Source organism: Ammospiza caudacuta, chromosome 27 (assembly GCF_027887145.1).
Source record: "Ammospiza caudacuta isolate bAmmCau1 chromosome 27, bAmmCau1.pri, whole genome shotgun sequence".
Taxonomy (NCBI): Eukaryota; Metazoa; Chordata; class Aves; order Passeriformes; family Passerellidae; genus Ammospiza; species Ammospiza caudacuta.
In genome coordinates, this window is record NC_080619.1 from 7,225,278 (window position 1) to 7,237,856 (window position 12,579).

Here is a 12,579-nt window from a genome sequence, read left to right on the forward strand (position 1 = left end):
CGGCCGGGAGGCTCCGGGAAGGGCCGGGAGAGGCGAGCGCCGCCCCGGGCGGGGGAGCGCCGCGCTCGGGCCCCGCTCCCGGGGCATCCCGGGATCCCGGGCAAGGAACGCGCTCCAGACCCCGGATCCGGGGGGAATTGAGCCGGGCAGGGTCGGGCGGGTCTGGGGAAGGAATTCCTGCCTGGGAGGGAGAGGTCGGGCTCTGGGACGGCGCCCCGTGCCACGGTGGCCATCGCAGACCTCGCGGAGCTCCGGCAGGTTTGGGTTGGGTCCATGGATCCCTCCTTGCGTCCCTCAGGTCCCAGGGGACGCTCCCGAATCCCGTGGGCAAAATCGCGGAACGGTTTGGGTGGGAAGGAGATCAGAGCTCATCCAGTGCCACCCTGCCACGGACAGGGACAGGTCCCGCTGTCCCCGGTGCCACAGGGACACTGCAGGGGTGTGGCAGCCACAATTCCCTCGTCAGTCACCACAATTCCCTCAATAATCAGCCCTTTCCTCACCCCAAAACTCCTCTGTCCTCGTCCTGCTCCTCTCCCCAGCCTCACTTTGTCTCCCACGATAAAAATGAAGATTTCCTATGGAAAGGACGGATCCCAAAGTTCCTTAGCTGGGGATTGAGCCGCTCGCAGCCCGGCCCGGCTCTGTTGTTGCTGTGCCGGTCCCACACGGATCCCCGGGGTTGCTCTCGCTTTGTCCGTGTGCAGGGAGCAGAAGGGAAAGCGGCTGAGCTGGGGCAGGGCTGGCGCTGACCGCAGGCAATTCCCAACCCGGGCTCGTTCCCAGCCTGGGGAGTGCAACAGCCAAGAGCTCAGAGCCCCAAAATTCACATTTCTGGGGTGTTCCCCACCCTGGAAGCGCCTCCATGGTGTTATTCTGTCAACTTCGTGCTGTTTGATAAAGTTTTTGTTATTCACAATTAGGTTTTTGCTTTCATTTCTCTGCTAAATTCAGTCCTGGGCAGTTCTGGAGTGCCTGAGGGTGGTTTTTATTCACATTACTCAGGCTCTGATTGGGTCTGTCAGCCTGAACTCTACCCCTGGGGCACAGGAGGGGTCCTGCAGGTGACACCTCGGCCTCTGCTGTCCCCTCACAGCTTTGGGTCCTCTCAGCCTCCAAATAAACCCAGCTTTGGGTCAAATAAACCCAGCTTTGGGTCCTTCCAGCCTCCAAATAAACCCAGCTTTGGGTCCTTCCAGCCTCCAAACACAACACAAGGTGAGGATGTGGATTTCACATTGACATTTTTATTAACGCCAACTGTTTTAAATCTTTTTTTTTTTTTTATTATTTTGTACTCTTTTTTTTTTTTTGTTGGTTTTTTTTAGGATTTTTTATGGGTTTTTTTGTAATCTTTTTTTTTTTTAACAATAGCACAAAAATGTCTCGAGGGGGAAGCAGTCTGACAAGTTAAATCTGATGACCTTCCGAAAAAATTAACAGTTAAGCCACACCAAATACGAATTCCTGTTAAAGAAAATAAGGAAAAAAAGGGAGGAAAAACCAAAAATAAGAAGCTGGAACTCCAACCTTTGTGTATTAGAGGGTGGCTGGTTAGTAGGACCACGCTGCTTTGGGAGGGGATGATGGCACAGCTTCTTCATCATCATCATCATCATCATCGTCACTGATTTAAGGCTTCAGAATCGCATTTTCCACGGCAATGATGGAGAGGAAGGAGCAGGAGGAGCAGGGCAGCCCCGTCCCCCTGCACGGGGCAAGGGGCCGGGAGGAAATGGAAATAAAATCAAACTGCACGAACCTTTCTGCTTTAATGTGGCTCTGAGAGGAGTTTCCTTTACAATCCCGACTCTGCTCGAAGGACACCAGCGACAGGGGTGGGGGAACCCAGGAGAAACAGAACAGGGGATTTTGGGGGGTTTTTTGTGGGGTTTTTTGTAGGTTTTTTGTTGCTGAGAGGTAACACAAAAGGGAAAGGGAACCCTACTATCCTTGGGGTGGGGAGGGGTTCAGGGACAGCTCCCCAAAACCTTGCACAGGCTCTGTCCAACCGCACCTGCCTGGCCCCGGGACCTGTTCCACACAGGGCTGAGGCCCCGCTCCTGCCTCAGACTCTGCACTGCCCTCAACACCCCTGCTTTCCTCTTTTGGGGGGAGGGAGGGTGTAAAAAACAGAACATCTGTCAATAAGTGTCAGGAAAGGGGAGGGGGGTGTTAAATATTTTAACCACTGACAAGGCTTGAGGAAGTTTCACAGTTTTGTTATGCTCTATTTTATTACTATCATATTTACAGATTTTTCTCTCTTTTTTTTTTTTTTTTGTATTTTTGTATTTTTTTTCTCTCTCTCTCTCTCTTTCTGCAGAATCGCTGATAGATTTTTTTTTTTTTGTTGCTGTTGCTGCTGTTGGTGGTTTTTTTTTTTTCCCGAACAGAATTTTCCCAAATTCTTGGAGTGTGTGAGCAGGAACCGATTAAACTCTACATTCACGGTCCAATCCCCACGGGCTTGAGGAGGAGGAGGAGGAAATAAACAAACAAACAAACAAAAAAAAAAAAAGGAAAAAAAAGGAGGAAAAAAAAAAACATAAAAAAAAAAAAGGAGGGAAAAAAAAAAAAAAAAAAGAAAAATGGGAAAAAACAAACCAAAACCAAACTCCCGAATTCTTGGCAGGTGGGTCGGCGGCGGGGGCTCCTCCCGGTGCCCGGGGCTGCGCTGCGGCCGCGGCGGGCGCGCGGGGCTCACACGGGCGCGGGCGGCGCCCGGCGCTGCTGCAGGAAGTGCTGGATGCTGTCGGCGTCGCGCCGCAGCCACGCCGCGTTCAGCAGGATGTTCTCGCAGCACTGCTGCACCGTGCGCTCCGCCGACGGCGCCGGGTGGCTCTCGAAGAACGCCTGGGGGGGGGGACAGCGACACGTGGGGCGGGCTGGGGACACGGCCCGGGGGCGGCGGCGGGAGCGGGGCCGGGCGGGAGGAGCCGAGGGGCTGCAGGGGATGCCGACATGATGGAGTGCGGTGGGGGGAGATGAAAAATCGGGGTGGGGAAACACCTGCAGGGGTGGGGAAACACCTGCAGGGGTGGGGTGCCCAGTCCAGCTCCTGCCCTGCAAAGGATGATGACCCCCACAGTGCCAGCCTGTCCCTGAGGAATTGCCCTCACACCCCTGAGGAATTGCCCTGACACCCCTGAGGGAATTGCCCTCACAGCCCTGAGGAATTGCCCTCACACCCCTGAGGAACTGCCCTGAGGAATTGCCCTCACACCCCTGAGGGAATTGCCCTCACAGCCCTGAAGGATTGCCCTGACACCCCTGAGGAATTGCCCTGAGGGAATTGCCCTGACACCCCTGAGGAATTGCCCTGACACCCCTGAGGAATTGCCCTGAGGGAATTGCCCTGAGGGAATTGCCCTCACACCCCTGAGGAACTGCCCTGACACCCCTGAGGAATTGCCCTCACACCCCTGAGGAATTGCCCTCACACCCCTGAGGAATTGCCCTGAGGGAATTGCCCTCACACCCCTGAGGAATTGCCCTCATACCCCTGAGGAACTGCCCTGACACCCCTGAGGAACTGCCCTGACAGCCCTGAGGGAATTGCCCTGAGGAATTGCCCTCACACCCCTGAGGAATTGCCCTCACACCCCTGAGGAATTGCCCTCACACCCCTGAGGAATTGCCCTCACAGCCCTGAGGAACTGCCCTCACACCCCTGGAGCTCACAGGGAGCATCAGTTCAACCCCTGGCCCTGCTCACACACCCCGAACCCACCCCGGCCCCATCTGGGCACTCTCCAACAGCTCCAGATCAACCCTGGCACCCAAAACTGCCCGAGGTGACGCCACTCTGAAATCCTGAGCTTCCACTTTGGATGGGCAGTGCCCCCATGCCCAGTTCACTGCCCCCAGCCCCATTGCGGCCAGCTGAGTGCCCCCATGCCCAGTTCAGTGCCCAGCTGAGTGCCCCCAGCCCCATTTTGCCCAGGCAGTGCCTCCAGGGGATGGCCAGTGACCCCAGACCCAGTTCAGTGCCCCCAGCCCCATTTTGCCCAGTTCAATGCCCCCATTTTGCCCCACGCAGTGCCCCCAGCCCCAATTTGCCCCATTCCCTCGCCGTTTCCCAGCGCTGCTGTGACTCTGCATTTCCAGCCCAGGCAGTGCCCCCAGCCCCATTTTGCCCCATTCAGTGCCCCCAGCCCCAATTTGCCCCATTCCCTCGCCGTTTCCCAGCGCTGCTGTGACTCTGCATTTCCAGCCCAGGCAGTGCCCCCAGCCCCATTTTGCCCCATTCAGTGCCCCCAGCCCCAATTTGCCCCATTCCCTCGCCGTTTCCCAGCGCTGCTGTGACTCTGCATTTCCAGCCCAGGCACCTGCCCAGCCCGGAGCTGTCCCTGCCTCCCTCCAAGCAGCTTTCCCACACTTGGCACAGCCCTCACGCCCTGCAAGGTGACACTGAGCCTCAGGCCTGGCAAATTCCCCTCTCAAAGGTCAGGAATCCTCTTAGAAATGAGCTGGGATTTATTCAGGGCTGGTTTTCCCGCTCAGTGTTTTGCAATAAAATAAAATAAAATTAATTCTAATGCAAAATTTCTCTGTAAAGTAATTTCTGCTATTAAATCTTTACTAAGAAAAGTCATTAAATGATAAAAAGGACAGAGCCAGTTCAGGGCTCAGCTGATCTTTGGAATAACAATTCCTCCTCAGTGTTTTCCTAATAGGAACATGCTAATTAACCAATTAACAGCCCTATTCTAAAGTTTCTTCTTCCAAGATGTTCTTGGAAAAATGTGGGGAAAGAATAAATAATGAAATCCACTCTCAGAGCTCTACCAATGATGGAGGTTGGGATAATTCTGAATATTTCAAAGTTTCCTTTTTTGGGGAGGCTCAAAGCTGCTGCCAAACTTTGCTGGATTTTATCAAAGTTGAAATCAATGAAGAATAAATCAGTGGAAATTACAGATCACTTCCATAATGCTGATTTAAGGCATTTCAATAAAATTTTATCCACCCTAAAGAGGTTTGGGGACAGAACAACAAAATCCACCAAGGTTTGACTCTTCCAGCCAGAGCACCCCAAGTTTATCAGCGACTAACTAATAAATTCTTTAATTAAAGCTTCTTACCTTCACTTCTGCAGCCATTTTATCATTTGCAAATCCATCCACTGTGAGCTGAAGGGGAAACAAACCAACATTAAATTATTAATTCATTATTAAATTAAAGGTGAAATTCACCATTTCCAGTGGCAGATATGAGGGAAGGGCTTTTCCCCAGGGCCCCACGTACCTTTATTAATCTGGATATTAGGAATCCACCTTGGTATCGATTATAAAGCTCCTCCCAGTTGTCCCTCACGAATTTCCAGGCAGCTTTCCTGCCCTGTTTGCTGCCTCCAGCCACCCCTCCGATCACTGACACCGTGTCCTGGGGACGTACCTCTTCCTGGGGAGGGAAACAGCATCAATATTCCACATTTCCCCAACAATTCCAGCGCCTTGGGTTGAGGTTTTAGGTATCTCTATACCCAATCAATCAAGTAAAGCAAAATTTTTACCCAAAAATGTAATGTACAACTCAAAGATTGAAGGAGAAGCAAATCCCTGAGTTATTCTCAGGTTACACCCACCAAAAAAAAAATCTTATTTTAACTAAAAAAGGAAAGATTTAGAGGGATTATTTTGGTTTTTTTGGTAAATTGAGAGGTCAAACTGCATTTTGGCTTCCTGGGAATTGGTGCTGGAAGCAGAGCAGTGCCAGGAAAATTGGGATTAATTTCCACAGCACCAGGGAACCGACTGCTCTGAGCACAGAAAGTCCCTGCAGCACAGCAATCAGAATTTTCTCAATTTTATTCACACTCAGAGGGTTTTTTTTTCAATCAACTCATTCAGAGTTTTTTTTTTAATTTGAAACCACCTTCCTCCGATTTTTTTCTCAATTTGGAACCAACTCTCTCAGATTTTTGTTAATCTGAATCCAGCTCGAAATTTTGTTAATTTGGAACCAAGGCTCTCAGATTTGTGTTACTCTGAACCAACTCTCAGATTTTTCTTAATTTGGACCCAGCTCAGCCAAATTTTTTCTTAATTTGGACCATTTCAGTCAAATTTCTCTCGATTTGGACCCAACTCAAAATCCAAATTTTCCTTAATTTGGACGCAACTTGCTGAGATTTTCCTCAGTTTGGAGTTTCCCCAAACTCTGAAGACCCAGGAGGAGAATTCCTGCAGGTTCAGCCCAGCCCAGGGAAGGGAACTCACTGAAAGTGCAAAGGTGAGAACTTTTTGGATCAGCTCAGGCTGGGAGATGGCCCCGAGGACGCGCTCGATCCGGTTCTTCTCCTCCTGCATGTCAGCCTGCTTGTGCAGCTGCAGGGAAACACAGCCAAATATTAATTCCTCGTTAATCCCGCGCCTAATGAGCCCTCTGTGGGTGCCAGGGCTGCTAATTACTCAGCAACCCTAATCAGGGACAAATTGGCCTGGCTGGTGGCGCCGTTCATTGCGAGGAATAAAGTGATTTTCAGCGGTTTGTATAAAGGTCAGGGAGAAACTCCCAAGGGAACTCCACACCAGCAGGGACTGGGCGTGGATAAACCCCAGCCCCGAGGGGTTTTTAGGGGGAAATGTGGGGTTTTGGGGAGCGAGCACCCACCTTCAGCATGGTGTCCAGGGTGGAGCTGTCCCCGTGCTTCAGCACGGTCACATAGACCTGGGAGGAAAGCAGAAACAAACCCATCGCACTCTTGGAAACGCAGCAATTTGTGCGGAATTGGGGTGGAATTCCCACATCTAGAGAGATTGCTGCAACCCTTGGGTGTTTTCAGGAGAATTTTGGCGCTTCCCAAAGCGGGAAAAGCAGGGTGACAGACGGCGGGATGCTCCCATCTCGCAGCCTGCTCCCTCTCACCGCCAGGGCATGGTCGGGGGCACCCCGGGACGTACAGGACTCCTCAGGTCAGCGGACAGGACGTGCTTGCCCTCCACGTGCTCCTTGAAGCGGCGCCGCGCCTCCTCCAGCGTCGCCCTGTGCCCGGCCTTGCCCAGCTTGCCCAGCACCAGCCCCCGCAGCAGGGCATCCAGGTGCCCTGCGGGAGAGAAACGACACAAAAATCAGATTTTCTGCGAGCTCTGCCCAGCACCAGCCCCCGCAGCAGGGCATCCAGGTGCCCTGCGGGAGAGAAACGACACAAAAATGGGATTATCTGGGAGACAAAACTCAGTATTGGATCTTTATTTGAGCTGTGTGATAATCCCTGAGGATATCCAGAGAATCCAGGCCTCCAGGGGTGGTTGAATGCCTCTTCCAGCCTCATTTTCCTCCCTTCTTTCCCCCAAATCCCTGATAATTTATTGACACGCAAGATTCCCAACTCCATAGCTGAATTGCCCAACAGAAATTTTCTCCCAAATCCCTGATGATTCATTAACACACAAGATTCCCAACCCCACAACTGAATTTCCCATCATTTCCCCCCAAACCCATTATGATTTTCACCAACCCTCAATCTGAATTTCCCAGCATTTCCCACAAACCTCTGATGATTTTTATTCAATCCCAACCTGCATTTACCATCATTTTTCCCCCCAAACCCCTGATGATTTTCACCGATCCCAACCCGAATTTCCCATCATTTTCCCCCAACCCCTGATGATTTCTACTCAATCCCGAACTGAATTTCCCATCATTTCCCCCAAAGTCTTGATGATTTTCACCCAAACTCACAACTGAATTTCCCACCATTTCCCCCAAACCCCTGATGATTTTCACCCAACCCCAAGCTGAATTTCCCCCCAAACCCCTGATTATTTATCCCCAACCTCAAACTGAATTTCCCACCATTTCCCCCAAACCCCTGACAATTTTCACCCAACCCCAACCTGAATTTCTCATCCTTCCCCCCAAACCCCTGATGATTTTTACTCAATCCCAACCTGAATTTCCCATCATTTCCCCCCAAACCCCTGATGATTTTTACTCAATCCCAACCTGAATTTCCCATCATTTCCCCCCAAACCCCTGATGATTTTTACTCAATCCCAACCTGAATTTCCCATCATTTCCCCCCAAACCCCTGATGATTTTTACTCAATCCCAACCTGAATTTCTCCCCAAACCCCTGATGATTCTCACCCAACCCCAACCTGAATTTCCCATCATTCTCCCCCAAACCCCTGACGATTTTCACCCAACCCCAACCTGAATTTCCCATCATTCTCCCCCAAACCCCTGACGATTTTCACCCAACCCCAACCTGAATTTCCCATCCTTTCCCCCAAACCCCTGATGATTTTTATTCAATCCCAACCTGAATTTCCCATCATTTTCCCCCAAAATCCTGATGATTCTCACCCAACCCCAACCTGAATTTCCCACCATTGCCCCCACGCTGACGATTCTGCCCCAGCCCAGCTCTCGTACCCTCTCCGGGCCGGGGGTCCCAGCCCAGCCTCTCCCCGATGGGCGAGAAGACGTCTCTGACGAACACCTGGATGTCCTCGTAGAAGTCTGTGTGGGACAGCAGCGTGCCCAGGATGCCCAGGTTGCAGCTCAGGTCGCTCCACACCGTGTAGTTGGGCTCGTTCACAAAGGCTTCCATCACCTTCAGCACCTCCACCGTGCTGATGATGCCAGCTCGGGCCTGGCGACGAGGAAAAAAAAGAAAAAAAAAAGAGATTAATCCCCATTTCTAATAGCTCGTCCATTTATTTTATTGATTATTCGGAAAATACAGGGATTAATCCCACTTTTTAATGGGATTGCTCCATTCCCAGAGTATTTTGCCCCAATCCCAGAGGATCTTCCCTGTTCCCAGAAGATATTGCTCCATTCCCAGATGATTTTTTCCCCCAATCCCAACTGATTTACCCCAATCCCAGCTGATTGACCCCCATTCCCATAGGATTCCCCCCATTCCCATAGGATTTCCCCCCATTCCCAGCTGATTCCCCCCATTCCCAGCTGATTCCCCCCGTTCCCATTCCCATCTGATTCCCCCACTCCCACAGGATTCCCCCCATTCCCAGCTGATTTCCCCCCATTCCCAGCTGATTTTCCCCCCATTCCCATTCCCAGCTGATTTTCCCCCATTCCCATCTGATTCCCCCCATTCCCATTCCCAGCTGATTTTCCCCCATTCCCATCTGATTCCCCCCATTCCCATAGGATTCCCCCCACTCCCATAGGATTTCCCCCCATTCCCATCTGATTTCCCCCCATTCCCATTCCCAGCTGATTTCCCCCATTCCCATCTGATTCCCCCCATTCCCATTTCCAGCTGATTTTCCCCCATTCCCAGCTGATTCCCCCCACTCCCATAGGATTTCCCCCCAATCCCAGCTGATTTTCCCCCATTCCCATAGGATTCGCCCATTTCCATAGGATTCCCCCATTCCCATAGGATTTCCCCCAATCCCAGCTGATTTTCCCCCACTCCCACAGGATTCCCCCATTCCCAGCTGATTTTCCCCCATTCCCACAGGATTCCCCCCATTCCCATTCCCATAGGATTCCCCCCATTCCCAGCTGATTTTCCCCCCATTCCCATTCCCAGCTGATTCCCCCCACTCCCACAGGATTCCCCCCATTCCCATTCCCAGCTGATTTTCCCCCATTCCCATAGGATTCCCCCCATTCCCATAGGATTTCCCCCCATTCCCATAGGATTCCCCCCATTCCCACAGGATTCCCCCACTCCCACAGGATTCCCCCCATTCCCAGCTGATTTTCCCCCATTCCCACAGGATTCCCCCCATTCCCAGCTGATTCCCCCCATTCCCACAGGATTCCCCCCATTCCCACAGGATTGCCCCGCAGTGCCAGGGGCTCACCAGGGAGAAGAGGTCGTTCTGCAGCCCCAGCCTGTCCACGGGCGGCAGGGACAGGTCCCTGATGGCCGGGATCAGGCTCTCCAGCATGGCCGGGCTGTACTGCGTGCGGTAGAACCCCACCGTGCCCAGGTTCAGCTGCGGCACAAGCGACAAACAGGGTCAGCGGCCAAGGACCGCACATTTCACACCTCTTTGTGCCTAAAATGGGCTCTGAGTTTGTGTACATTTAAATAAAATTCGGTTGTGTTTGTATATTTAAATAAAATGCCATTTATTCTTGCACGTAATCATATAAAATCTGATTTATGTTAATATATAGTTGTGTATATGTATCTAAAATATGCCCTTGTATCAATTCATAGCTATATAAAATATGTATTTGTATTTATACTTACTTATCTAAATTTTATAGGCATTTATCTAAAAAATCTTTTTATCCATATATATTTATCTAAAAGATCGTCATACTGTTATATATTTAAAATATGCCTGTGTATTTACACATATTTATCTAAAATACATCTTCATATTTATCTAAAATACATCTTCATATTTATCTAAAATACACCTTCATATTTATCTACAATACACCTTCATATTTATCTACAATACACCTTCATATTTATCTAAAATACATCTTCATATTTATCTAAAATACACCTTCATATTTATCTACAATACATCTTCATATTTATCTACAATACATCTTCATATTTATCTAAAATACATCTTCATATTCATCTAAAATACATATGTTTATATATGTGTTTTATATATTAAAAGCATATGTAAGAAAACTATATACAGAAAACCAATATATCAAATTATGCATTGATATATATGCATATTTTTATATGCATTAAAAAGATTATAATTTTAAAAAATATAAATATATTGTATATCTGTATTCATTAAAATAATAAAATGCATAGGCTTATAATATATATGTAGTTAAGAATTTTAATATAAATGTATTATAGTAAGATAATATATTTAATACATGGCATAAAGTATATCATGATTGTAATAATTATAATGAGACAATAATACCATAACCATAATAACAATAATTGCAATAATAATGATAACAATGACTAAAAAAAACACCACATCTCAACTCAAATCCTGCCTTTAATTTCACTTATTTTTCCAGATTTGAATTCTCAAAGAATTCCAGTAGACACTGTAGGAAAATGGGAAAGAAAGGGGAGGAATGGGAACCAAAACTCCACAGCAGCACAGGGAAGAAAAGGAGGTTTTCCAGAGGAAAATCAGAATTCCAAGGGGAAAGGGAAATAAAAGGGGGAGGAGGAAAACGAAATTTTGAGCTCTCACCTTGACCCACTGCTCTGGCTTGGTGTCCTTCAACACCACGGTGAGCTCGGGCTTGTCCATCAAAATCTGCATTTTGGCACAGCTGGGGTCCTCGCTCGTGCAAATACTGATGGGCACCATCCACATGGGGAAATCCTCCCCTGCAACAGAGGGAAACGGGGGGAAAATGGGTGCAGAACACTGAGAAACAGCTCAAAACCAGCCAGGTTCAGCACTGAAAACGAAATTGGAAATAAAAGGCCCAAATCTGGAATGTCTGTTTTCAGAGGTAAAAATCTGAGGGAAAATGACAGTTTTAATCTGGAGTAAAATGTCAGTTTTAGAGTTGAAAATATGAGGGAAATCACAGTTTTAGAGCTAAAATCCCCAAAATCTTTAAATCAACTTTCAAGCCAAACATTTTAATTTAGATAAGCATGGAAGGGGAGTGGAATCAGGGCTGGAATCAGTGGTTGTGCCCACCTGAGGTGTTTTAATTTCATTTATTTCAGCAGCACCACAAACCAGCTGCTCCCCAGCCCCTCAGAGGGCCTCGGCCCTAAAATTGACATTTTTGAAGGAATTTTGAGACAAGAAATGCTGCTCTCCATGCCAAGATATGGAAACCACAAGTGGGAAAGGCCCAAACTTGGATTTCCTCACATTTCCCCCCCTGGATCCAGGCAGAGCACAGGCCTGGGGCTGTTCCAGCTCCCAAAATTGCTGCTTTTGGATGAAAAACAACAAAAACCCAACAATATCCCTTCAAAATTGGGATATTTTGTGGTTTTGTGCCCACCCATTCCTGCTCCCTGCTCTCCTCTTACCAGTATATGGTCCACTGGCACAGAATTTCTTCTGGACCAACTTCAACACTTTGTCATCTTCTTGCTGAGGGAAAAAAATTTAAAAAAAAAAAAAAAAGAAAAAAATGTGAGAAAATGAGAAAAGGGGATGATTAGTTTAATTTCGGTCCCTGTGTGTCATTGCCCTCTGTTTCATGGAATAATTTGGTTTACCACCCCTAATGCAAGGAAGTCCTCTAAGTCAGGGAATATTGTTAAATTTGATCCAAAATTTAGGCACAATTCCATTTTCACCACCCCTGATCCACAGGAATGCCCAAAATTTGTGGATATTGTTAAATCTGATCCGAAATTTAGGCACAATTCCAATTTTACCACCCCTGATCCAAGGGAATGCTCGAAACCAGGGAATATTGTTAAATTTGATCCAAAATGATGGCACAATTCCATTTTTACCAGCCCGGATCCAAGGGAATCCTCCAAATCAGGGAATATTTCTGAATTTGATCTGAAATTAAGGCACAATTCCCTTCTTACCTGTTCAGCCTCCACGTAAATGAGTGGAAATCCCATTTGTTTGGTCCACGTGTTCATCACAGCAGCAATGGGTTTGCCACTGGCTTTTTCCAGGCTTTCCCAGAGATCCTCTGCAGGAGAAAAGGATT

The 12,579-nt window shown here is 48.5% G+C and overlaps 1 protein-coding gene across 1 annotated transcript in view; it reads right to left on the reverse strand.

Annotated features, from left to right (window-relative positions):
* Window positions 1-2,569: 2,569 nt before the first annotated feature.
* The window catches only part of NPEPPS (aminopeptidase puromycin sensitive), a 33,685-nt gene continuing 23,675 nt past the window's right edge, over window positions 2,570-12,579 (reverse strand). Inside the window, exons 13-23 of the mRNA XM_058820447.1 lie at window positions 12,452-12,561; window positions 11,936-11,999; window positions 11,130-11,269; window positions 9,795-9,929; window positions 8,386-8,605; window positions 6,909-7,051; window positions 6,619-6,675; window positions 6,225-6,332; window positions 5,251-5,406; window positions 5,088-5,135; window positions 2,570-2,856 (exon numbers count right to left, since the gene is read on the reverse strand). Of these exons, the coding sequence (XP_058676430.1) occupies window positions 2,704-2,856; window positions 5,088-5,135; window positions 5,251-5,406; window positions 6,225-6,332; window positions 6,619-6,675; window positions 6,909-7,051; window positions 8,386-8,605; window positions 9,795-9,929; window positions 11,130-11,269; window positions 11,936-11,999; window positions 12,452-12,561 (1,334 nt within the window). The 3' untranslated portion in view covers window positions 2,570-2,703. The remainder of the gene's footprint in view (window positions 2,857-5,087; window positions 5,136-5,250; window positions 5,407-6,224; window positions 6,333-6,618; window positions 6,676-6,908; window positions 7,052-8,385; window positions 8,606-9,794; window positions 9,930-11,129; window positions 11,270-11,935; window positions 12,000-12,451; window positions 12,562-12,579) is intronic.